This window comes from Naegleria lovaniensis (assembly GCF_003324165.1).
Source record: "Naegleria lovaniensis strain ATCC 30569 chromosome Unknown tig046, whole genome shotgun sequence".
Lineage (NCBI taxonomy): Eukaryota > Heterolobosea > Eutetramitea > Acrasida > Naegleriidae > Naegleria > Naegleria lovaniensis.
This window is the reverse complement of record NW_025407868.1, coordinates 95,563-121,330: the sequence shown is the minus strand read 5'-3', so window position 1 is coordinate 121,330 and position 25,768 is coordinate 95,563. Positions and strand designations below refer to the sequence as shown.

At 34.2% G+C, this 25,768-nt stretch overlaps 13 protein-coding genes across 13 annotated transcripts; 6 read left to right on the top strand and 7 right to left on the bottom strand.

Moving 5' to 3' along the window:
- Positions 1-272: 272 nt before the first annotated feature.
- Positions 273-2,297, bottom strand: C9374_010885 (uncharacterized protein; the record flags this gene model as incomplete). The annotated part of the gene is made up of 1 exon (XM_044686478.1): positions 273-2,297. One exon carries the CDS (start codon positions 2,295-2,297, stop codon positions 273-275), a length of 2,025 nt encoding a protein of 674 aa, XP_044543489.1.
- Positions 2,298-2,664: 367 nt separating this feature from the next.
- Positions 2,665-4,413, bottom strand: C9374_010884 (uncharacterized protein; the record flags this gene model as incomplete). The annotated part of the gene is made up of 1 exon (XM_044686477.1): positions 2,665-4,413. The coding sequence occupies one exon, from the start codon at positions 4,411-4,413 to the stop codon at positions 2,665-2,667; it is 1,749 nt and encodes a 582-aa protein (XP_044543488.1).
- A 414-nt stretch (positions 4,414-4,827) lies between these two features.
- C9374_010883 (uncharacterized protein) lies at positions 4,828-5,166 on the top strand (the record flags this gene model as incomplete). Its single annotated transcript, XM_044686476.1, has 1 exon — positions 4,828-5,166. One exon carries the CDS (start codon positions 4,828-4,830, stop codon positions 5,164-5,166), a length of 339 nt encoding a protein of 112 aa, XP_044543487.1.
- A 129-nt stretch (positions 5,167-5,295) lies between these two features.
- Positions 5,296-5,976, bottom strand: C9374_010882 (uncharacterized protein; the record flags this gene model as incomplete). The annotated part of the gene is made up of 1 exon (XM_044686475.1): positions 5,296-5,976. One exon carries the CDS (start codon positions 5,974-5,976, stop codon positions 5,296-5,298), a length of 681 nt encoding a protein of 226 aa, XP_044543486.1.
- A 455-nt stretch (positions 5,977-6,431) lies between these two features.
- C9374_010881 (uncharacterized protein) lies at positions 6,432-6,800 on the top strand (the record flags this gene model as incomplete). Its single annotated transcript, XM_044686474.1, has 1 exon — positions 6,432-6,800. The coding sequence occupies one exon, from the start codon at positions 6,432-6,434 to the stop codon at positions 6,798-6,800; it is 369 nt and encodes a 122-aa protein (XP_044543485.1).
- Positions 6,801-7,065: 265 nt separating this feature from the next.
- On the bottom strand, positions 7,066-7,767 carry C9374_010880 (uncharacterized protein; the record flags this gene model as incomplete). Its single annotated transcript, XM_044686473.1, has 1 exon — positions 7,066-7,767. One exon carries the CDS (start codon positions 7,765-7,767, stop codon positions 7,066-7,068), a length of 702 nt encoding a protein of 233 aa, XP_044543484.1.
- Positions 7,768-7,848: 81 nt separating this feature from the next.
- Positions 7,849-9,060, top strand: C9374_010879 (uncharacterized protein; the record flags this gene model as incomplete). The annotated part of the gene is made up of 1 exon (XM_044686472.1): positions 7,849-9,060. The coding sequence occupies one exon, from the start codon at positions 7,849-7,851 to the stop codon at positions 9,058-9,060; it is 1,212 nt and encodes a 403-aa protein (XP_044543483.1).
- Positions 9,061-9,292: 232 nt separating this feature from the next.
- Positions 9,293-11,237, bottom strand: C9374_010878 (uncharacterized protein; the record flags this gene model as incomplete). The annotated part of the gene is made up of 6 exons (XM_044686470.1): positions 9,293-9,446; positions 9,502-9,584; positions 9,653-9,714; positions 9,875-10,080; positions 10,206-10,381; positions 10,578-11,237. 6 exons carry the CDS (start codon positions 11,235-11,237, stop codon positions 9,293-9,295), a joined length of 1,341 nt encoding a protein of 446 aa, XP_044543482.1.
- A 265-nt stretch (positions 11,238-11,502) lies between these two features.
- C9374_010877 (uncharacterized protein) lies at positions 11,503-14,328 on the top strand (the record flags this gene model as incomplete). Its single annotated transcript, XM_044686469.1, has 1 exon — positions 11,503-14,328. The coding sequence occupies one exon, from the start codon at positions 11,503-11,505 to the stop codon at positions 14,326-14,328; it is 2,826 nt and encodes a 941-aa protein (XP_044543481.1).
- Positions 14,329-14,486: 158 nt separating this feature from the next.
- Positions 14,487-16,702, bottom strand: C9374_010876 (uncharacterized protein; the record flags this gene model as incomplete). The annotated part of the gene is made up of 2 exons (XM_044686468.1): positions 14,487-16,587; positions 16,635-16,702. The coding sequence occupies 2 exons, from the start codon at positions 16,700-16,702 to the stop codon at positions 14,487-14,489; spliced, it is 2,169 nt and encodes a 722-aa protein (XP_044543480.1).
- Positions 16,703-18,493: 1,791 nt separating this feature from the next.
- C9374_010875 (uncharacterized protein) lies at positions 18,494-20,518 on the top strand (the record flags this gene model as incomplete). Its single annotated transcript, XM_044686467.1, has 1 exon — positions 18,494-20,518. One exon carries the CDS (start codon positions 18,494-18,496, stop codon positions 20,516-20,518), a length of 2,025 nt encoding a protein of 674 aa, XP_044543479.1.
- A 45-nt stretch (positions 20,519-20,563) lies between these two features.
- On the bottom strand, positions 20,564-22,756 carry C9374_010874 (uncharacterized protein; the record flags this gene model as incomplete). The annotated part of the gene is made up of 1 exon (XM_044686466.1): positions 20,564-22,756. One exon carries the CDS (start codon positions 22,754-22,756, stop codon positions 20,564-20,566), a length of 2,193 nt encoding a protein of 730 aa, XP_044543478.1.
- A 372-nt stretch (positions 22,757-23,128) lies between these two features.
- On the top strand, positions 23,129-25,768 carry C9374_010873 (uncharacterized protein; the record flags this gene model as incomplete). The annotated part of the gene is made up of 1 exon (XM_044686465.1): positions 23,129-25,768. The coding sequence occupies one exon, from the start codon at positions 23,129-23,131 to the stop codon at positions 25,766-25,768; it is 2,640 nt and encodes an 879-aa protein (XP_044543477.1).

The window sequence follows — 25,768 nt, the reverse complement described above, 5'->3', positions numbered from 1 at the left end:
GATGATGAAATGATTCAGAATATATTTACAGCGCACACTGTTGCAGTGCCGGACTCCTTATTCAAGAGAAGTTGTCTTGGAAATCGTAATTTTTTTGAGAGAAAAATTTTAGCAGTTAATAAGGCAAACATGGTTCGAGAGAGATCTCTGACTGTCAACCTACGTTCAATGATTTCATGAGAGAGAGATCCACAAGGATCACACGGCGTCATTTGGTTCAGTACTATCTCAACAATATAATGTATAACCACCGTTGGGTATTTGTATTGAAATCAATCATCGTGTTTACTTTCGAATTGATCTTCAAAATTCGCAAAATGGTTAGGGGGTGTTTGTGGATGAGTGGGTGGTGAAAAGGATGGTGGAGTGACATCTCCTCCTCGTGCCATAACAAATGATTGGTCTTCATGTTGTTGTTCATGAATAAATTCTGAGATCTTTTTCGATGATGATCGTTTTGTAACTGCTAGCAACATGTGTCGTGAAGTGTCATCTTTCAAAGATGAGCAATGACTTGTTGCAGATGTAATCACTGCTGTTGTATTATTACCATTCATGAGTGGTGTTGTTTCTTTCGTAGGTGTGTGAACTCGATCCTTGAATAATTTCGTTTCTAATTCTACCAATTGTTTCATAAATCCACAATTAATTTCAATGGATGGTCTCTTCTTCTTTACGTATTGGAATGCTTTTTCCAGAGACCATTCTTTGAATTTCATTAAACAAGCAACAACCAAACATGCAGATCTAGACATTCCCATAAAACAATGAACAAGAACTTTTCTTTGTTCTCGTTTGGCCATCTCAATGAATTGAAAACATTTCTCAAAATAGAGACTTATATTCTCATCTTCAGAGTCACGTACTGGTATGTTACAATAGAGGATTCTATGAGGATTGACTATAGATGTTGAAATTGTATGATTATGGATGTGATCCATGTTGGTATGATCATCCTTTATATTCACACCCACACCGTTGTTGTGTAAGGACAATGCGTCGGTTGGAAGTCTTTGATTATTATTGGTACAATTTACAGGAAGGGAATGACTGTTTTCAAATACATTTTCACATTCAAGTGCAGCATTAATAATACATGTCACTCCCAATTCAGAGAGTTGTTGAATATTCATTGAATTTTGAACATTTCCCAAAAACAAGTTAGCAAACAATTTCGTTGGTTTCTCGCAAGTGACTCGTTGAGAGAGGTTTGAAAAAATTAATTGATGGGCATTTCTAATACGAGCTTCCATGGAGGGTAATGAAGTAGTAGTAGTATTCATAGTATTCATGGTATTCATATTATTCATGGTATTCATGGTATTCATAGTAGAAGTATTAAAAGTATTAGTAGTGAGTGTTACTCCCTCCTGTTGTGAGAAGTGAGGAATTAGTAAATCACAATGAACTGGATTAAAAGTAATAGTAGAACCATTGGATTTCTCCCTATGGACCACCACCATAGTATCATGATCCTCAGCAGTACCATGATGATGATGAAATGAATTTTCTTCTTCCTTGCGCATGACCATCTGAATTTCTTTCTGAGGCTCATGCATGCAAAATTCTTTCATCGTTTCCAAATTCCAACATAGATTGGAGTGATGATGATAAAACTCTGAAAATCCACCCTCAAGAAGATATACTCTTGGTTTTTTTGATTTAGTGAAAGTGGTACTACTACTACTACGATTCGTCTTGCCATTCCACTCTTCCATTTCAATGTTTCTATTTTCCTTATTCATCATCAAATTTTTTTCATCCGCCAACCACATTGTGTCCATAACGAGAACAATTCTCTCATAATAATCCTTGCATTTGAAAAGTATTTGTTCATGATAGTAGAGTTGTTGTTGTTGCTGTTGTTGTTGTTGTTGATACCAGTGAGATGTTGTAGCAACTTGACAAGTTAGAATCGAATCCTCTCTAAAGATGATATCCCAACGCAAATGACATGACTGAATGGAAGTCATGATATGACTCTTTTCAAAATTCTTTCTATCTCTACAATCAATGATGAGAGTCGAGTAAGGTTCATGAACCATGTATTGAATGAGTGCTTGACGAGAAAGGAACGAAGAGAGAGTATACTCATTCAAAACAGTAGTGGACGGAATGTTCTTATGGATGTATTCATGCGAATGAGATCTAGTACTACTACTACTACATGGTAGATGGATAGGACTTGTTGGGTAAGTATTGGGCCGTTGAAAACAAGTTACTTGATCATGGAGGCAAGTACTAGGTGGTACAACTACCAATGCCGACGTTGCCTTTTTCCCTTGTGCTTGTTTCATGTCTCTTTTCAGTAAATTATATATTTACAATCAGGTTTCAAATATTTACAACAACCGACAAGTACGCGACGGTTGTGATTAACTGACAAGAGAACAATCCAAAAATCTGTTCTTGGTCTCAGCAACAATTAAATGATGATGAAGAGAGTTGCTATTCAAAACAACAATCACGGTTGAGCGAATCAGTGAAAAGGAATACAGAATATGCTAAAGACATGGATCGTCAATATTTTTTTAATTGAAGATTTACAATAAATGATGGCTCGTTCTGGCAGATTTTTTTATGACACTCAAACGCTTCAGGAACAAATCCGATAAGAAATCATGATCCTAATTTCTTCCAAAGATAAAAGTCTTCGAAAGACATTTATTCCAAACCAATAGAATTCCAAAACTTTCTTGCAACCGTGCTATCTGTATGTCTTTTTGTCTCTGATTTGCTAATATATAACTTTTCTAAATTCCAATTTTGAAGATTTGGTGCCAATGCATCACTGTCATAGACAAGAGTAAATCCCTTCTTCTTTGCAAATATTACTGATGGATCTGTAGAGAACCAATTATTGCTATCTTTGAATTGCCATAATTGTCCAATTGTAAATATTGCAACTACTCGATCCCAATCTTTCTTTTGCAAATTCTTTGTTGTATCCAATACAAGAAATTGTTGATTGGATTTTGGATGCTTGATGATTACTTCCTTTGGTTTTGGTAAATTTGGATCTAAATTCTTCTTCTTATCTTCAGTTGTAATAAATGTTCCTTTTTGGAGAAAATCTTTCACATTGTAAAGAGTGAGAAGTGAAGATCTACCAGGTGGAAGTAAAATAATAGGTAATGATTTCTTAGAGGGTTGTTGTTTGGAATCTGCTGTTGGTTTTTGTTTAGAACTATCTGAAGATGATGCCACGGCTTGACTTGATCGAGTGCTTTCTTGTGGATGGCTGGTAGCGGTTGTGCCGGTTACTGCGGTGGTTGCGGAGAAATCTCCGTTAGTGTTACCAATTGCACTACTATTGTCCATCATCATAGAACCTGTCGTGTTGATTTGTAAATCATCCATAATATTATCATTTCCAAATTCTGATTGCCAAACATTTCTTTCATCAAATCTACCCTTCACATTGTAATTCAATTTAACATTTTCTTGATTATAACTTTGAGCCTTTTCTTTCTTTTCTCTTTCTTTCTTTTTCTTTTGTTCTTCTTTCTTGTAATGAACAAAATGCTCTCTACATCTTTTGATATTATCTAAACAATTTGTAAAGTATGAAATCGATTTAGATGACGTGGTTTGATTACTGCCATTCACAGTACTAGGTTGAGATGTATTCTTCTTATCAACATATTCCTTTTCAATTTGTGTTTGAGTAATTCGAGTACTAAATGGAATTTCCTTAGAATTAATAAAATTAATGACATGACTTCGATCATAGACAAGATAAGGCAGATAGGAATCGACATTCATATTCTCACTACCATTACTCGAATCCGATTGTAACAAATTGGATAGGAATGAAATAAATTCCTTTTTAGATTCTTGTTCTTTTTCTCCAAATTCAACCATGGTATGACTCATAGCACTTGATGAGAATGGAATATGAAATGGTTTTGATTTCTTATTACGATCTTGATCAGTGCTCAAATTGGTTACTTCATTTAAATCTCTCTTCTTTGAAGAAGCACCACTTTGATCCATAAGACTACCGCCAGCCGTATCAAGAGAAGACACACTAATGCCAGCACTAGTACTACCAGGAAGAGTCTCTCCGTGCAAAATCGTTGTATCATTTTCACCACCAAACACAAATAAATGTCCATAATCTACATCCTGTCCCAATTCTGATTTGAAATGTTGTTTGATGGATTGAAAGACAGGAAATGAAACAAAATTCACGTTATATTCTTTACATTGTTTCAAATAGGCTGCAAAATCATCATTCTTGAGAATAAACCAAAGTTGAGCCAAAGACAACTGTTGATGGTTTGGTAATTTGATACGAGTATCATTTGGATAACGATGAGAAGCATCAATAATGATATGTTGTGGAGTGTAGGTGATGGGATGTGTTTTGGATTTGAGATGAGTGGTTAAGACTTCAAGAGGTTCATCCATTTTGTTGTTGTTATTATTGTTGTTGTTTGAATATGATGATTTGGAAGAGTAAAGATGGTTAATTATAAGAGAGAAAGGGAATCTAGGAGGATGATGATTAAATTATTAGAGGATATTTGAAGAATAAATATTTGCAGAGTTGATGATGATTGTTGAATCCTTTCCGTGAAAGTGCGATGTTTTTGTGTTTGATACAACACACCCACTGCGAATTGAATTTTTTGTTTGGAAATTTCGATCTCTGCATACGAGCAAGACAAGACTAGATTGAAGAGGATCACCGAATTGGTGCTCTTTTCTTCTTACATGATGACAACCACCATACTTATGGATCAACAAGACTGAAGATCCTGGTGTAAATAAATGCTGCTAACAATGAAGGAGTAGCCAACGAAATACATCAACAATTAAAAAATGTCCATTCGTCATCACACCGATCTCATCTTGTGCCGAAAACAACCTGGAATTGCCATCGGAAAGGTTTGCAAAAATTGCGATGGTAAATGTGTTATTTGTGATTCCTATGTAAGACCTCACACCAAAGTTCATATTTGTGATGAATGTAATTACGGAAGTCTTCAAGGTAAATGTATTATTTGTGGAGGAAAAGGTGTGTCCGATGCCTATTATTGTAAATCATGTGTGTTGCAAGAGAAAGATAGAGATGGATGTCCAAGAGTCATTAATGTGAGCCAGGCTAGAACAGATTTGCATTTTGAAAAAAAGAAATACGTACAAGGAGCTAATTTGTAAAACACATCTCGTATATTCTGAAACAACCATAATTGGCACCGTACAAGACGCTCGAATGATACTAGACTCTACAAAGGCTTCAATGTTTTAAAACAGTCGGAGTGAAAAATAATTGTGTCATGATGATATTTACTTGGAATTTGTAATGTTTGGATGAGAAGTAGATGGTGGTGCATTATTGGCTGTCATTTTCAAATTTTGAATCATTTCTGGTGGAATGAAATCTAACAGCCTTGAATTATTCACTAAATTATAGGTTGAATCATCTTGGAACTCTTTCTCTTGCTGAATCGTATTTCCCATTTTGGCCAACGTTTCTTTCAACATGTTACTGAACTCAACGACCATACTTTGCATCTTTTGTCGTTGCTCTTCAATTTCTCGTTGTTTCATTTCAATGATTTGATCTTTTTCTTTTTTGACTTCATGAAGTGCTACTTTTGCTAAATGCAATTGATCCGCCAGTGATGTATTCTTTTGTTCGCTTGCATTCAATTTTTCTATTAAGGTTTTTTGAAGAGCCTTGTATTGTCGGATCATGTCCGAGGCAATATGAAATCGCTCCATCTTTTCCTTCTCAAAGTCCTCATCTAGTTGAGATAGTTTTGATTTCATTTCCATTTCTGATGCTCTTGCTTTTTGTGTTTGTTCCGATCGCAGCACCATATATCGTTCCAATGTTTCAATACGAAGCTTTAACTTTTTAATTTCTTCTTTTTGTTCTTGTATGATGTCAGCCTCAGTTTTTTCTCCTGCTTTGGCGTTTTTGTTCTTTGCGTTGCCTTTTCCTGATGATGCTTTTGATGACATGATGAGACAAAATAATAATTTTCCTCAATACTCGAATAAAAGAGTCGTTGTTTGAATGAATAGGCCTAGAATTAGAGAACTTCAGGATCTAATATCGGAATTGGGCTGCTTCAGATCAACAAGTCCAAAATCGTAGTTGTTTTTTTATTTTTGAACTGTTCAAGGCGGTTTGTTGACAACGGAGAGAGATATTACTTACGAGCTTGAAAGCTCTATTGATTACAAATTTTTTGGCCTTACCAAGTCCATTACACTGTACCAAGTTGCGTCATACCATTGGCGTCTTGAATATCAATGTTGTTGACAATGAAACTCACCAATTTGTACCTCATGTATTCCATTACCAAATACAGACCTTTGTTGCAACAAATTCAATACTTTTATTAAAAAAAATATTGACACTCTGAACTTGTCACTCGCTCTCCCACAAAATCATGAACAAAATTCTCGATTCGATGGAGGTCGATTTATTCCTCACTTGCACTCAAAATTCATCTTCGACACAACACAAAACACCTGCCATGACCATCACACACACTGAAACAAGTGTTATTTTAAGATTTGCAGTTCAAGGTCTATTGAAACGAGATCTTATCATTGATATGGATGATTCTCATCATATTTTAACTGTTTCTGGAGATATTAAAACCAGTGATTCGATCGATCATATAGGACCATTTACAAAGAAAATTCATTTACCAAAATATATTGATACCAAAGGTGCCAAAGCAAGATTAGAAAATGATGAATTGGAAATTGTATTACCAAAGATTGAACATTCCGAGAAGAGTCTCACACGAAGAGTTCAATTAGATGATGAATAATGATGAAAAAGATACTTTTATGATTGTTTTTGATCAAAAAATCATGATTTTACTATCTACACACACACACACATAATGAATCATCATTTTGTAAATTCAATTTTGTAAATTCAATGTCCATTGAGAGATTTTTCATCAGTAAATTATTTTATGTGACACAACTCACACACACACACTCATGCATATGATATGCATGAGTCTCTTCTTCATCACCCAACCACATTCACACGGTAGTCTTTATCCATAACCTTGTGTATACACAAGGTCATTCATCCTGTTCAGTTCTCTTCTTAAATTGTGAACAATATTTTTCAATATTCGATGCAAGTATTCGAGAATCTTGTTGTTTCTTTTTCTTTTCTTGTTTCTCTAAATAAGATTTATAAAAATCATAATATTCTTCTTCATATTTAGATAAAAGGGTTTTTGAAACATGTTTCGAGTGGAGATTGGAATGTTTCTCATTCGATGGATTTGACACTTGACGATTCGAATGAGAAACACCACCCATGACATATTGTTGAATAAAATCTCGTACCATTTTAAATACTTTCCATTCCTTATGATGAAAATTCCTTCCAAATAGTGTCATTATAGTTAAACCAATTATGAAATAGACGAATAATAATATTTTATGTTTCAAATCGGAAGAATCTTTAAAGAAATGAATGAGTGGATTGTAATGTTTTTGTGTTGATGAATTCAATCCTATTCTTCGTGGATATGATGATCGATAACTCATTTGATTAAATTCTTCTCCGAATGAATTGGAATATACTTGAGATCGATCACGATGCAAGGAATTGTGTAATTGATAATAAGAAGAAGGTGGAAGTTGTTGATCATAAAAGTTGGTGGATGCATGTTCCGATGGAAATGATGATGGTCTTGTGAGAGAATGACTCTGGGACATGGTCCTTCCCATGTCATCACCACCACTAGGAAAAAAAGAAGAAGAGGATAACATTTTTTTTAATATTATATATATAATTTTAATCATTTTTTAGAATTTATATTTTAATTTAAAAAAAAATAACTCAACAACAACATGAACAAGAAGAATCATTTCAACAATAACAACAATCAACGAAATAATAATAATTACAACAATAACAACAACAACAATCAAAGAAACAATTCAAACAAGAATTCATACAAGAATTCAAACAATAGAAATAATTCATTTAATAATTACAACAACAACAACAACAACAATCGAAATAATCATTCATTCAATAATTACAATTCAAATAATAATAATAATTTTGGCAACAATCGATCTCATAATTTTTCCAACAACAACAACAACTCAAACTCTTATAATTTTTCATCCAAATCCCAACAACAACAACAACATCAATTCGGACAATCATCCTTTGCTTCTATAAGACCCAATGTCAAATCATTTTCCGAATCATCCTTCTCACAAATTACACCTTCTTCTGCACAATTTGGAAAATCTAATTTTTCACAATCACCATTCTTAACGTCGAATAGTAATAATACCACAAGTCATACAACTGCCAATCCATATTATCAAAGTGCAACTCAAGGACACTCTTCAACGAACTCGAATTCTCATCGTCCTTCGAATTCGAGTGGATTTTCTCAATTTTCATCACACAACAACACGAATGCATTCAGCAAATCAACAAGTACATTCTCATCTGTTGGAGGATCATTCTCTTTAGATACCATTAATAATCATCCTCATCATTCTGCTATTGATTATTTATCAGGAAAAACTACATCATCCAACTATGACATGCAACAGGTGTGGCAACAAGCACAACGTGTTCAAGATCCATTTTCCATGCGAAGATTGAAAACAAGTGATCGATTGAGTAGTAGTAGTCGTACGAGTGGAGGAGACTCTGCAGTCGATGAAATGCTTCGAAAAAAAGCATTGGAAAAACAACAAGAACTCGCGAATGGTTTATTCATGGATGATCTACAAACAAATTCTTCTCAAGGTAGTAGTAATATGAGTGGTAGTGGTATGAGTGGTAGTACGAGTGGTAGTACGAGTGGTAGTACGAATATTCAAATTCTCACATTTGAACAACAATTAGAGAAAATGAGAGAACGATTCTTTGCTCAATATGATATAGATCCAAAGGTTGTGGATGATCGAGTGATACTCAATCATTTTCATAAATTAAGTGATGATGATGTGAAGGCTTTTGAATCTCAAACATTCCATTTATTTAAAATTCCTGAAATTGCACCACCTCAAGAATATTGTAATAATACTAATTAACGGTCCTATAAAAACATTTGTTGCCTAACTCTAAGCGATCAAATTAAAGGTGTTGAAAACATTGACAAGCAAGTGCCGACACTTTTCTAAGATTTTTTAATTGTCATGATACATTAGAGCAATCGTTAAAAATCATAATCCTCCAGTGATCGAAAACATAAAACCAAAATGCATGGCAAAGAAGAAAGTTCGTTGAATAAATGTCATCAGCGAACAGTAATGGCTCAAACACTTAATTGGTCGTCTGATCCACTGAAATTAGATTTAACTTTTCCAAAATAAAACTAACAACTTCAGAATTACTCCAATATCTCAAATGAACATCACTGGCTGACAAGTACTCGTTGATAACAATTTCAGACATGACAGGAAGTGCATGATCAATACTATGATTTGTTCCAGTATATAGAATATAGAACATGATAAAATTCTTCTACATACATTTCATATTGATTAATTAATTCACGATATTCATCATTAATTTTGTTGGTATCCATTCCAAAGGTCACTAACATTTGATTGAACTGAAAAAAAGAGATTTGAATCCGATCGATTGTCATGTCACATTCATGATGAATCTTTATACACTTACAGCATTGGTCAATTGAACAACTGGATGACTGGGTGGTCTCGCTCTCTTACTGAAGAAATCCACTATATATGAATTATTATTGACAAGTGTCATTTAGATCACCAAAAATATTTTACATTGTATATATATGAAACACATGAGTTTTTAAATATTCATAATGATCACACAAATATATTCAATATCACAAATATATATATTCATATCACTTCTACTATTACTTACAACTCAATGGATCAAATTTAGCAAATTTAGGATCTAAATGAGGATCTAAACGATATGCAACAGGATCATAGGGATGATACAAATGATAGACTGGTAAATCTCTTAATAATTGTTTTTTACCAGAAATTGGATTCACAAAATGAAAAGCTTCTAATTCTCGATGATTGGTTTGAATGTCCATAGTGAGAAATAATCCAAGTGGAGATCTGTGTTCATCCCATGTATATATTAGAAAGTAATAATAATTCATTCCATACATTAGAATAATCATAAAAATTCATTCCATCCATTAGAATATTCATAAAAATTCATAAAATTGTTGTCAACTTACCCCAATAAAAAACAATGAGTTGGTGTTCTTTTCAATAATGTATTTTCAGAGAGTTGATGTTGATATAAAATATCAAAGGCTAATACAGATCCAAGTGAATGACCAACAATGGAAATGGTTTTCACTGGTAATCCTTTCATTTCATCCAATATTTCATTAATTTGTTTAATTGCAACCTGAGTGTTCATTCAATAATACCATCATGAAAATCATTTACAATATTTCACAATATTTCAATGATGGATATAATAATTCATCAATTAATAATTATTACCACCATGAAAATCATTCACAATATTTCAATGATGGATATAATAATAATAATTATTATTATTACAACAACAACAACAACACATATACTACTGTACCTACAGATTGCATTTGTTTCTTAATCTTTTCACTATTATACATTAATACATCAATCATACTCTCATTGGCAATGGTTCGTAATAATTGTACACCTGATTTCATGGTGACTAAATTTAACTTGTCCGTATATCCTCCCTCTTCTCTCACTGTTGAACAATAATCAATGGATTTCACAAGAATATGAGGAGATTGAGATTTCACTTGATTCGATGCATATTGATTGAAGAGAGCATTAATGGATTCTTTCATGGCTAATTGACACTTGTAAATATCAAACCATTTACCAGCTGGTATCAAGACAGATTCACTCAATGGATGATTCTTTCTTGCACCCATACCAGCAATGAGAATGACGAGATGGATATGAGAAGAGTCATCAGAAGGGTCAATATGGATAGGGTCAATATGGATAGGGTCAACATGGATGTTATTATCATTGTGGTGGTGGTGGTCATTCAATCCATGATGATGATTGGAGGAAGGGGTGGTTTGAATCACTTCAAAATCATGGTTGTTGTTGGTAGTGTTGGTAGTGTTTTGATTTGTTGTTGTTGTTTGATGAGAAGATGATGATGATAACTTGTTGAGTTCCGAGAGGGAAGCATCATGTTTGTTGTTGTTGTTGTTATTGTTGTTTTGAAACATGGATTGCCAATTGAACATTTTGATCCAAGGGATGATGACACGCACAGAGATAATTTTTTGAAATAATAACTTCAGTAACCTTCCGTTTTGATTCCAAGTCGAGTTCATCCTTCAGAAGAATTTAATGTTCTCGAGTTCAATAAGGTTGATTAACCAATGAATGACTATGTTGTCCAAGTACTCTTGAGTCCTCCTCATTATTGTTGTTGTTAGAGGATTTAAAATTTTCAAAGTATCATCATCGTCGTTCAAGGTCTTTGTTGATTTTCGTTCGTCAAAAAAAATGAAGAGAAAACTCCAACAAGCAAAATCATCGAGTGCAAGTCATGAAGATTCAACCAATCATGATTCCGAGTCTTTGGTGAAGAACAATCCAGAACGATATGGATTCACAAAAACAGCATCATCAATCAAAGACTTACCTCAAGTTGAATTTAATGATGAAGAAGAAGAAATTGAACAACACATTTCTTCTTCAGATGATGAATCTTCGGAAGCAATTTCATCTCGTGGTGCAGAACAATTAAATAACAAATCCAGCAGCTCTTCATCAGTGAGTAATACCGATGATGAAAATGATGATGTTTATCTGAGTGATGAAGAAGATATTGAAAGAGAGGAAGATGATCATCTCCTCGAGGACACAATTGATGACAGTGATGAAGAGGATGTTAAAGTCTTTGAAAGTTTCACCAATCTCTCTTCCATTAATGATGAAAAGCCTTTGACTTGGTATGAAAGGTCTTTGAAAAAGAATTCTCAACAACATTCCAAAGAGTCTCAAAATACTGAGAAGAACAACAGTACTAAAAAATCTCTCTTTGATGATGTCCATGATAGTGATGACTCTTCTGAAGATGAATCCATGATTAATACCATTGGTAATGTTCCATTAGAATGGTATGAAGAATATGACCATATTGGGTATGACAGAAATGGAAATAGAATCTTGAAACGAAAACAAAAAGATGCATTGGATCATTTAATTGCTAAACATGATGATCCAAATTATTTGAGAACAGTCTATGATGAAATTAATGATCGAGAACATGTATTGTCGAATCAAGATTTAGAGACTATTATCAATGTTGGAGTGAAAGGTCAATTCCCACCTGGATATGATCCATACAAGGATTATGTTGAATATGTCAAATTAGATTCTCGTTTTCCTTTATATGGTAATCCAGTTCCCAAAGAACATTTTCTACCTGATAAATCTGAAAGAAAATTAATTTCCAAGATTGCATTGAGATTTAAGAGAAATCCTGCTCTCATGAATCAAATCAAAGAGAAACAAAAGAAAGAATCTGTCTATTTAATGTGGGGTGAAGATGGACAAATTATTGGCGAGAAAATTGCTCGAATTGGTATTCTACCACCTCCTAAAGAGAAATTACCAGGTCATAATTTATCCTACAATCCACCACCTGAATATATTCCTGAAAAGGCTAAAGAAGGAAAAGAATTCAAATACAAGATTTATGAATCGTTGAGAAGTGTTCCAGTCTATGACAAGTTTATTCAAGAACGTTTTGAACGATGTATGGATTTGTATTTGGCACCTCGTGTTCAACCCACGAAAAAGAAGTATATTGAAGATCCCGATACCTTACTTCCTCAATTACCTCGTCCTGAACAATTAAGACCCTATCCAGAAATACAATCACTCATCTATGAAGGACATGAAGGTATGGTGAGAAGTATTAGTGTAGATCCTACTGGTAAATGGTTAGTCTCTTGTTCCGATGAAGATGGTACGGTACGATTGTGGGAGGTTGAGACTGGACGTTGTCGTCGTGTTTGGAATTTTTTGCATTACAATACCACCACCACCACGAATCCTCCATCAGAGGCTCAACGTGAGGCTTTGACTTCTACTACTACTACTAATAATAATAATACTACTACTAGTACGGAAGACCGTCCAAACAATACCACCAACACCAACACCACCACTACTACAAATCGTGACACGGACAAGAATGCTCAACAAAAACCTCAACGTGTCGGACTTGATGGTAATATTGAAAATGTTCCAAAATGGGTAGAATGGAATCCCAATGCTAAACTTAATTTATTTGCTGTGGCTGTGGGTAGTTCAGTGTTTTTAATTCAACCTGAAGAAAGTGGAAATGAACTCTGTAATGAATTGACTGAAGAGTTATTCCCTCAGAAGGGATTTGATTCTGAACGTATGGATGAATATGATATTTCAGATGATGAAGAAGATGATCAACAACAAGAAGAAGAAGATGACAACAACGATGAACATGACAACAACAACGATGAACATGACAATGAAGAAGAACGTGATATTGAGAGTAAGAGTCGAAAAGGTCGTAAAATCAAACTCGTCACTTGGAAATTCTATCGTCAAACCTCTTCCGATGCATCATCGATTGTGAAACGAAGAGATGGTATCATGTGTCAAATTATTCACAAATCTCGAGTCACTCAAGTCACTTGGCATCAAAAAGGAGATTATTTTGCATCATTGGCACCCAACTCGTACTCTCAAGGAGTTCTCATTCATCAATTATCTCATCGTTCTTCACAAAAAGTATTCAAAGAAAATGTCAAGGTTCGAAATGCTTCTCAGAAATTCATTCGAGTATTGTTCCATCCTAAAAAACCACATTTTTATGTTGTGAGTACATCGATGGTGAGAATTTATAATTTACAATCACAAAGACTCTCAAAGAAGTTGAAAGGACAGAAATGTAATTATGTTTCATCGATTGCCATACATCCCAGTGGAGAACATGTATTGATTGGTGGATTTGATGAGAGAATGGAATGGTTTGATTTGGCCATATCTTCACATCCTTACAAGACGATGAGATTTCATTCACGTGCCATTCGATGTGTGGATTTCCATAAGAGATATCCTCTTTTTGCAACCTGTAGTGATGATACCACATGTAATGTGTTTCATGGACAAGTCTATCCTGAGGATTGGACTAAGGAAACCATGATTGTACCTGTCAAGATTTTACGTGGACACAAGAAACGATCTCATTTGGGTGTATTGGATTGTAAATTCCATCCCATTCAACCATGGATATTTACTGCTGGAAGTGATAAGACGATTCGATTGTGGACATCTTAATGTTTTTTTTTAAAAGGACTCTTGACTATGTGAGATGGCAATAAAATAGATTGTTTTTCAAAATTTCATTGGTGTTATTGGAATAATTCCTAGTTCCACTAGAATGGCAAATGGGCTGTTATAACATTTTTCAGTCCATGTTAGCGCATATATTTCATTCATTTTTCAGTCAATGTTAGAGAGTAATCAAAATCAGATGCAAATTTGCTATGGATTTGATAGGATTGGATTAAATGGTTCGATCTTTCGATCAGGCAACCCAAAAAATTCATGTTGGAGCGAATGTTTGATTTTGAAGCATCCTTTTCATATTCAGCAACACATGTTACCAACTCATGAATCTGATTTCTCATTTCTTCGAACTTGTGATGATGCATACTTTCACGTATTTCAAAAAGCTTGTCATGTACATGCCTTTGTTGTGGATTTAAATGTTTCCATTCAGTCTCTATGGTGTAAATGTCAATGGCTAGATCCTTTCCTTTCAACTTGACCGTGTCCACAAAGAAGCAAACAAATTCATCTTTTACCTCTTCATAGGTTGTTTGTCCAATGAGTAACGAAGATTGATATCTCTTATTGAGAGCTTCTAAACGACTGGAAGTGTTGACAGAGTCTCCTAGAGCAGTATAGTCGAAACGATCTTGACACCCAACATTTCCAATCATGGCATTTCCAGTATTGATTCCAACTCGAATGTTAATGCGTGGCCAACCTTCTCTCTTTGATATTACCTTCAAATCTTCAATTTGTGACAAGGACTCTAGTGCTGCCCGACACGCTCTCGATGGGTGATCTTGCCATATTCTCGTTGGCATTGAAAATACACTCATGGTTCCATCTCCTATAAATTTATCAACGTTTCCTCCATTCTGTTCTACTGCCTTGGTGACAATATCAAAGTAATGCGAGAGTATGGTGATCAACGTGGAAATTGGAATAGATTCTGACAAGTTAGTAAAATCTTCAATATCTGTAAACATGGTGGTGGTGTAAATGTTGATCATGCCAAGAGTGGCACCTGTTTTCGAATGTACAATATCTTTTACAATCTCTTTGGGAATGTACTTGACAAACCCATCGAGTACGAGTTGAACTGCCCTAGAGGCATTTTGTAAAAGTCCTAGCTCAAATATTAACTTTCGTTTTGAATTTTTAACTCGATGGTCTTCCATTCTAGAAATCTGGTACATGTTGTGTGCTACTCTTAATATTCGTCTTGTGGCCCATACAGAAATCACAATCATGACAATGGTACCAAGAATGATTAACGAAATGCTTAAGGCCAAGAGTACTGGAGAACTTGTGAATATAATCTTTACAAATCCATGATCAACGGTTGAAACAATTACAATCCAATCCAGTCCATTGCCATCCGTGAATGATTCTGCACTCACTCTAATTCCATTTTCATAAAATACCATTCTTGTATTGCTGTAATCGATGGGTGAAGTAAAATTCAAATCAGAAAGCATCTGATGTTTCATCAACCGTTGTGAAACCTTTTCAAAATGAGCGCTTATGGTGGACATGTGAAATCTTGTATTACCCGTGTAAGTTTGAGCCTTCATTGAAGATGAAACTAGTAATCCATTTCGTTCCACTAACACAATCTTAATAGAACGTGTCTGCATGTCAATATTCTCCACAACCGTCGAAGACAACAACATGTCAAGATAGAAGAAATCATAACCCACTGAAATAACCTCACTGACTGCTACTCCTGTTTCATTGACCATTTCAAAATCCAACTTGGTGACCAATGCAAGAGAGGTGGTTGGAACGAGTGGATTGATGAAAATTTTGGTCCACTTGGATTTTGGAAATGTGCAACAGCTAATGACAGTCGTGTAGGAGGCGTCCACTGTTGGATCATAATTCCTAATGAACTCACGAGGGTTGGTGGGTTCATAATACATATTATAGGGTGAAATTTTAGCATCAAAATTATCATCGGCTGTATAGATCACCTCCTTGACAGTGGGTGTCATCACAATGCTCACCACTTGCTTTTTGCTATTGGCATAGAAGAGGCATGAGGAGTGGATGGAGCCAAGTTGAACCGGTGCAAACGCAGACAAGATTCGCTTGGCATTTTTCGATGCATTTCCAATGGTATTTCCATAATAGAATCGATCCAAGAACAAGACTTCCCTCACATTCTTCAATATATATCCACCTGTTGCAAAGTATGAATGGATCTGTCTCTTGACATTTTCCTCTCGAATTGTGGAAATATTATCGACATATTGATTACCACTTGATACGTTGATTGACACATGTGTATACATATAACAAGAACATACCTTGAATAAAACAAAATGAGTAGTGAGCCAATGCAAACGATGGTCTGAATAATGAAAATGGTCAGCATTATATTTTGTAACGAATTAATTGGAAAACACAAACAAAATGATTTCATTAACCCAATCCAATGTTTCGAACATGACGGGGAAATGACTGTTGTTTTTCCAGTTTCTTCTACTAAGGTTCGCTCTACCATGGATTCGTTGGTGCGTTGTTGAGAGAAAAGTGTAATTTTTTTTGAAAGGTATGAAAAGAAGGAATATAAAAGGACAATGTATTAATTAGTCCCAAAGCGTCGTGATAAAAAATACGGACCGGTTATACGAAACCCACTTGGCGCCCAAAAATAGTATTACAAAAGCAGCGAATTGGTAATTTCGATTAGAATTCTATCCTTTTTTAATAAAACTTGCCCCATCTTGTTTCAACGTTGAACTTTAATACAATGAATTTCTCCTTATTAAGTATAGGAAAACTGCCAACGAAACAAATCAGGGCATGTTCTTTCGGGATGGTTATGACATCAGCTACTTACTACTTTGCGAGTTCTATATTAAGTAACTTTTTCACAATCTGTCCGTAATGAATTTGAATGTGGATACCTACTACATGCATTACTGGGACCAGGTGAAGAAGAAGAAGAAAAGGTATTGAGAGAGGCAGAACAAACTTACGGCTTAGGGGTGGTGAAAAAACTGATCTAAAATTGCATTGAAGATATTTTCGATCTGCTTTGAGGTTTGGGGCGGAGGGGAGCTTGTTTAAAGCGGTATAAGGAAATTCTTGCTGAACCAGCAACCGCTTGCGCAAAGCAAACGAATCTCAAAGAGCAACGACGTATTTGACGAAGACACTAACTATCAATCAGTACTTGAACAAAACTTGACAAGTTTATATCTCCGTGGCAAGTAGTGAACTCATCAACAAACAACCATGAATTTGTTAATAACTCACGGAATTACATCAACGTTGATGCCGTTGATATTGATGAGTAGTTTTTGAAGGTGTTTTCCTCACTTTTCTTTTGTCAACCGATTTATTGTTATGTTGGGTTTACAATAAACGTAAGTCGGTGTCGTCCTTACTATTAATTATCTGTTCATGGAAACACATGTACATTACTAGTTCATCTTTTGGTAAGTTGACTTCACTGTCTAAGTTACCTAACGAGCTGGAGATATTCAAGTTTACAAATGTAGTTAAAATAGCATAATATTTATCGATGCATGAAAAACAGTAATTCCGATATATTTAATATGTATATTAAGCAACGAGTATACAATGATGTAAAGGTAGAAATCGAATGAAAGTCACTGAACAGAAGTGCAAGTTGTTGAGGTTAATGTGAGTGGCTGAGATAAATTCGGGTTAAATATAAGTATCGTTAGGATAGGAGGTGTTTGTGATTAAGGGGCTTAGAATGGCCAGGTTAGGATTCTACTGGTGCGTCATTAAAGAAGTTGTACTTGATCTCAATGCAAATTCGCTGTATCAGCAAAACAATTCAGATGTAATCTCAACAGGTAAAATAAATTGCTTTTCATGTCTGGATGGGTTTAAATAGTAAGAATTCAAAAGTATCAGAACAAGATTCACCTACAAGTGCAAGTATTTCTGAATGGTTTTTCTATTTTGCTTTATAGACTCTATTACAATCCTTGTCATAGGTCATATCAAACAATGCATGGGCAAAGGCAGCTCCGTTTTGTCGAACTGCTGACTGCACAACTTCTTGATCCAATTTTAACGTAAATGAAGCATGACCATTTTGTTGAACTGCTGCCATCACCACTTCCTTGCCATCCTTCAACATTGATGCAAATTCCCGTTCTACAAAAATGTTTCTTTTAGAAAAAAAATGAAACGAACAACACCATTCCGATCGGAGCAGTCATCATCATCGTCTTCTTCCAACATGTTACCTCCACCTTCAAAAAAGGTGAAACATGGCACTCCATCCTTGTCATCATCATCATCAACCAAAATCTCTCAAACCACTCCATTTCAATTAAAAACTCATTTACAATCCATGAAGAAAAACTTTGAACAATTTGTTACCTTGATGGAAAAGTCATCCAATACTTTAAAAATACAAGACACTTATTCACAAATCACTAATCAAATGATTGAATTGAAAAATCAACTCTCTGTTCAAACTCATTTACTACCTTTATTTGTAGGAACAACAACAACTTCTCATCAAGAATCAAGTCATTCCATCCTTGCGACTGGATTGAATGGACTTGATTTATTTAAAACTATTTTTGAATTTGAAAATTATATTGAATCATTTGAATCCAATTCTAAACAAGAACAACAACACACTCTCTCACCATTCTTTCATCAAGTCATTCAATTATTTGTTGAAATTACATCCAATGAAGAAGGATCCTTTGTGGATGATCAGGAATATCAATCGTACATGACATTTATGGATTTATTAACTCAAAATGAAGAATTTATTACCATTTTGTGTGATCATCTTATCAAAGTATTGAATCAATGTACACTATGTCATGCACAATGTGAAGAATGGATCAATGATTGTTTCTCTCTTTTTGAGAATATATTTGAACATGATGAACAAGCTATTAAATTTATATCCATGAAGAATATAGAATTGTTATTTAAATTTATTAAGAATGGAATTCAACATGTTACTAATGATGAATCCATCAATCTATCAAGTTATACTCAATTATATTTTTATGAAATTCTATTTCTATTGGTATCAAGTCAAACTCAAATAATATTCAATTATTTACAACAAGATCATTCTCAACCTGCTCGTGAAATTATAAATATTCTATTACAAGAATTAAATACATTTAGAACAAGTAAAATTGATGACACTCTAGAAATAGATGAAATGGCAGAGAATTGTTTCAATAGTTTAGCAAGTCTATTAACAATGAGTGATGATTTTAAGAATATATTTCATGAATGTGAAGGAATTGAATTAATGATAAAAATAATTAAAGATAAGAAACAATATCGATTAGGAGCAATGAGAGTGTTGAGTTATTCCATGGAGAATTTATATGAATTGAATATTCAACAATTTGTAGAGAGTGGAGGATTGAAAACACTTTTTGCATTATTTTCTAGACTTGATTCAAAGAAAAAGCAGACAACGAGTAGTGGTGGTGAGAACTCTGATGATGACAACTCAGATATGGAAACATTTATTATTAATATATTAATGAACATGTTATTGAAATTAGTAGATGAACATTTGAACTTGGATTTGAAAGATCGAATCATTTCCAAATTTGAAGAAAATGATTTGGAGAAGTCTAAAATTCTCTCTTCTCTCATTTACAAGTATTACAAGAAGGTTTATTTATTTGATACTTTAATGGAACAAAATATTGAAGAATTTATGATGACTTACTTTAATGATTTACTATTACTACAACAACAACAACAAACATCGAATGTACACTCAGAAGAATTATTCAATTCTCTTTCAGAACAAGATATTACTGAAAAGAGATTATCTATGGGTGGTCTCTATACTCTACAGAGATTGTGTTATGTATTGGCACATGTGTGTGCATCGAAAAAGATTTTGAAATTTATGAATGAACACTTGAGTGTGGAATACAAGATTCAACTCGATACTCTTCAGGGAATTTTGAAAGATTATTTACAGCAGGGAGGAGATTTACTGAAGGATCAAGATCAACTGAAGGACCAAGATCAACAACAACAACAAGAGGAGCAATATGGACAAAATCCTATACAACAGATTCCAGCATCTTCAACAAGTTCTCGACGTCGAAATTTGGAATTAATTCGTCAGTTGGATGTGTCTTCTGCCCAAGAAGAAGAATCTCATAAAAAAATTGTTGAGGGTTGCTGCAAAGAACAAGAACACTGAAGGAGGCTAGAAGCGATAAAATAATTCATTAGACTTTGGTTCAGCTTATTTATTCGAATTGGTTGCAAATTTTTCAACCAATGTCTTCAATTCCAACACAATCTCCTTTGCACTCATTCTCTGAGATGGATCCAATACGAGTATTCTCTTCAAGAGTTGAATGAAATCATCTGCATCATTTCTATAAATCTTTCTAATTTCACCTTCAATCACATTTTTAATATAGGAATCGTATTGAAAGCTAGCCAATGCACAATGATTCAATTGTTCCTTATCAATCTTCAATGTTAATAATTCATACAAAATAATACCAAATGACCAAATATCGACTTCAAAACGATACACTGTCGTTACTTCTGTGACCAATGCTATTTCAGGTGCAGTATATCCAAAATTAGCAATTTTAGTAACACCACCTAATATAGTAGCCGAATGAGAAATACTTTTCGAAAATCCAAAATCTCCAATTTTCAATACCGTATTATTCTCTACCAAATAAATATTACTTGGTTTTAAATTTCTATGCATGATGGAATGTGAATGTAAAAACTCCATTCCCTGTGCAATCTGTAACGCATAATCACTCACTCTTCGAAGTGTTAAATAAATATTCTTTTTCTTAACCTTGACCATAAAATCATAGAGTGAACCTTCTTCATAGAATGGAGTCACATAACACACAAAGAATATACTTCCTAATACATCATTGGTGGTAATATCAATGAACATGTCTTCATAGGGAATTAAATTTGAATGTTTCAATTCAGAAAGAGGCCAACTCTCTCGAATCGCATCATTGGCATTTTGTATCGTTTCACATTTAATCTTTTTCAATATTTTGATTCGATTGTTTTGTTTGTGATCCACAATTTTATAAATCATCGAATCACCACCTTTAGAGGCTTGATTAGAAATGTATTGTAAGATACGATATCTTCCATTTTGAATAAGAGTATGATCTGGAATGATTAAATGTTGAAGAAGACTAGTAGAAGATGGGAATGGATCAAAAAAGTCAAATGTTGTTGTTGAGGATGAAGAACTTCCACCAGGTGAATTCATTGAGGTTGTCGTCATAGTACCACCACCACTTGTACCACTTGCACTTGTACCACTGTGAGACCAAAGAGTGGTACCACCACTTCCATATAAAGTAGGGTGTGTGAGTATTGTTGTTGTTGTGGTATCACCCATTTCATTTCCAATTTGATTCACATTCATTTGTGAATCTAATGAATCATGAATAATAATCGAGAGATCAATTTGACATTGTGCATGAGACATTCCTGACACATGGAGAGTCATTTGATTTTCTCGATTTCTCACCAAAGATTGTAAAGATATTGTTTTAGTACCAAGTAATTCATCGGTTTTGAAAATGTGTTTGGCCCATACTTGCATGAGAATGGTTTCATGAATGATTCGTTGTTGTTGTTGTTGTGGAGAAGTTGAAGAAGAAGAATCCAATTGGAGTGATGATGATGATAGGGATGTTTGATGACCACCGAATGAGTGATGTTTTTGTTGTTGTAAGTTGTTGAGATTCTTTTCATTCGAGACATGAATATCAAAGATAAATAATTCATTCCAAACAGGATGAGCCATTCGAATAGCATTGGATTTCAATACTCGACGATTATATCCTCGAATATTACTACTTCCACTACTCGTGTAATTGGTAGAATCAAATTCAGAGAGAGTTTGAATCGGTATGGAACAAATAAATACAATATAGGTATTGGGTGAAGAGGGTGGTGGTGTGTGTTGTTGTTGTTGTTGTTGAGAGGATTGAGACGAGGAGGATTGAACATTGGTTGTGGAATGGTGGTGGTGTGAATGTTGTTGTTGTTGAGAAGGTGAAATGGATGAATTGTTATGATTCGTTTCACTATTATTACTATTACTACTTGTCGAATGAATGGTTGTGGTGCTACTACTACTACTCACTCGCTCATAGATATGACTCGCTTGTTTTAAATAAATTTCAATGTATGGCACCTTAATGAGAGGAGTGTTATTGATGAGAGTGAGTGCCTTCTTGCTGGTATAGAGATTGTGTTGTTTACGAGAAATGTTGAAATTGGATGGAGTGGATGAAGGAGGAGTGAGAAAGGTTGTGACCAAAGTTGTGTTATTATTATTGTTGATATTATTTGATGATGATGCATTATGGTGTGGATGGGTGGTGGTGGTGGTCAATGAATGTGTTGGAGAAGATTGGTTCGAAGGAGTGGACATGATAATGTAGTAGAAGTATAGTCGTAGTTGTTCTCGAGTTGTTCTTTCAATGTAGAGATATGTAATCAATGAAAAACCGATCAGAGAAAATTATAAATGTGTGATTGGATCAAAGAATGATCATGGGTTGACTGACTACAAGGTATAAAATATAGTTATTCTCGTTCGAGTCGAATATGTTGGTAAAAGTGATGATGAGATATGAAATTTTGCCACGTTGTCTTGATGATCTGTGATGAAGAGAGTGAGTGTGTACGTGATGATGATGAGGATTGAATCCAACACAGTGTTGATGGTGGTATTGGTCGACTACTACTCACTCGCGCAATTTTTTTGTTGCAACAAAAAGGATTTTCTCCAGGATCACAAAAAATGCAATCTTCATCGTCGTTGACAACAACAGCCAATGTGGTAGCAAATGGAAGGAGCGAGGGAGATGAACCTTCTCATCACGAAGAGGATTCAATGAATCATGAAATGTTTCAATTACATCATCGTACTCTTTACAAGGAGAACCATGCAAGGAATAATCGAATATTATCGATGGATTCAATCGTTTCGGGAGATGAAGATGGCATGTTTTATCCGTTACTCTTCTCTCATACTCTACAAACAAATTTTAAATATGAACATGCTCTACGATATATTGAATCGATCAAACAATTATTTAATAATCATCATCATCAAGATGTTATTCTCTCTTCGGATCAGAACCATCATCATTCAGATTATTTATTTTTAAATTTAAATTTAACTTCCAAAAACCTCATGCAAGGCTTGTTGCAAAATCAAACCAATTTACGATTTCTAAATTCAATCCTTTATTATTTATTTAAATATGAATATAAATCCTCTACTCAAAGAATGATCAACTATTTGTCATCTTTTCAATCTACACTTGAACAACAAAAGCATACTTCATTTGATTATACTTTTTTAGGACAACAACATCGTGCCAATTATCAAAATGCAAAGGCTAAATATTTCTATGAATTAGCCTATGAAGTAGATCCATTGAATTTCCTTTTATATTTATACTTGGCCAATGTCAGTAGAGCCACAGATTGTGTCATTTATCAAAAAAGATATTTAGAATTGGGAATATTCAAAATTAAGCAAGAATTGAATTTTATTGAACATTACAAACAAATTCATCAAATACAAACAAAAGGTCATTCCCCATTGAATTCAACCACAAGTCATTCGAATATTCTCAACAATCATACATCTCCTATGACTGATCGAATTACTGATCACACCAATGCAACAGAAGATTCCAACAAGTATCATTTAATGAAATTTATTATTGAACATTATGAACATCAACTTGTTGAATACCATCATGTATTGAATTTAAATCGATGTGTGAATGATAAATCATTGGTCATGCATTCAATGAGTACAATGAGTACAAGTAGTAGTAGTAGTAGCAGTAGCAGTAATAATAGTACAAGTGGTCATAACAATAGCAGTAATAATAGTACAAGTGGTAATAGTATTAATAATAATAATAATAATAATAATAATAATAATAATAATAATACCAACCACAACAATAACAACAACAACAACACCTCTACTACTACTACTACAACACTTCAAGATGATCATTTTCAACGTTCCAACAAGATACTCTCTCAAATTGATCAATTGACACAAAATCTCATTGATCATTCTCCTCAATCCTATTTAGCATGGTTCTATCATGCCTTTTATTATGGATTTGAATATAGTGAAATGTATTATCATGTTCATAATGGTACAGAATTAGATACCTCTGAATTTGAAATTTCATGTCGAAAAGCATTACGTTCTTTTCGAATTGCATCTTCTCTCGTACATTATCCATATACAGAAATTTATTTCCCTCTCATTTTAGAAAATATGGGAATGATTTATGAAAATTTACAATTGTATGATAAGGCTTTGAAATATTTCAATGCAGCATGTAATATTGGAGTGCAATTGAATTGTTATTGGTCTTTTCTTTCTCGAATGACTTTGTATTTGTATCGATTGGAACATTGTAATGAAGAAGCATGTTTAGATGGACTTGTCTTGTTACAACATTGTATGTTGAGAAATGAAGGTGATGATATTTATGTGAAGAGTTGTTGTTATGAGAGTGGTGTTGGTGGTGTTGCTGGTGGTGTTGGTGCTGAGAATGGTGTTGTTGCTGAGAATGCGAGTGGTGGTGGTGGTGTTGGTGCTGAGAGTAACTACTCGGTGGTGATGGATTGTTTTGGTCATTGGAAGAAACAAGCACAACCTCCATCCATCATTGGCCATCATGGAAAATTCTCAAATCCAATAATTCCATCGTCCAACCGTCATCCACCACTCATTAAGGATGGTCTCGACATGTCCTTTGTGTGTATGCATCTCATTCGAATTGCTGAAACATTTTTAGATGGACATGGAGTGAGACCACCCTCAAGTATGAATACCACCATGATGATGAATCATTCAGTGCGTGTACCTTTTGATTTGAGTGAAGTGGAACGAGTATTGTCGACGACCGTATCTTCTTCTTCTTCAACCTCATCCTCTTCTTCTTCAACAACCTCTTCTTCAACAACAACAACAACAACAACTCGTACGAGTATTGAAAAAGATGAAGATTTATTACTCAAGAAATTTCCATCTCTCATGATCCAATCACAACATCATCATTCACAACTCTCGAATCGAGTCTTCCAATGTACTCTCAATGATATTATACATTTATTAATGAAATGTGATGGACAATTGTATAGTGTGAGAGCACGATGGTTTGAAAAACAATATCTCACGAGTCATCGATTAGGTATTTCAAATCGATTCTATGCATTGACTCTACAAGAACGATTACAAATGTTAAGAGAATGTTTATATATTGATAGTATTGAATTGGAATGGTTTATTGAGATGGATATGGGAAATGAAGGATTCTTTGAGAGTAATGATGATACCATCAAGAAGGAATTTAATTATTTGTGGTATCATAAGGATTCTACAGAGAGAAGTCAGTAA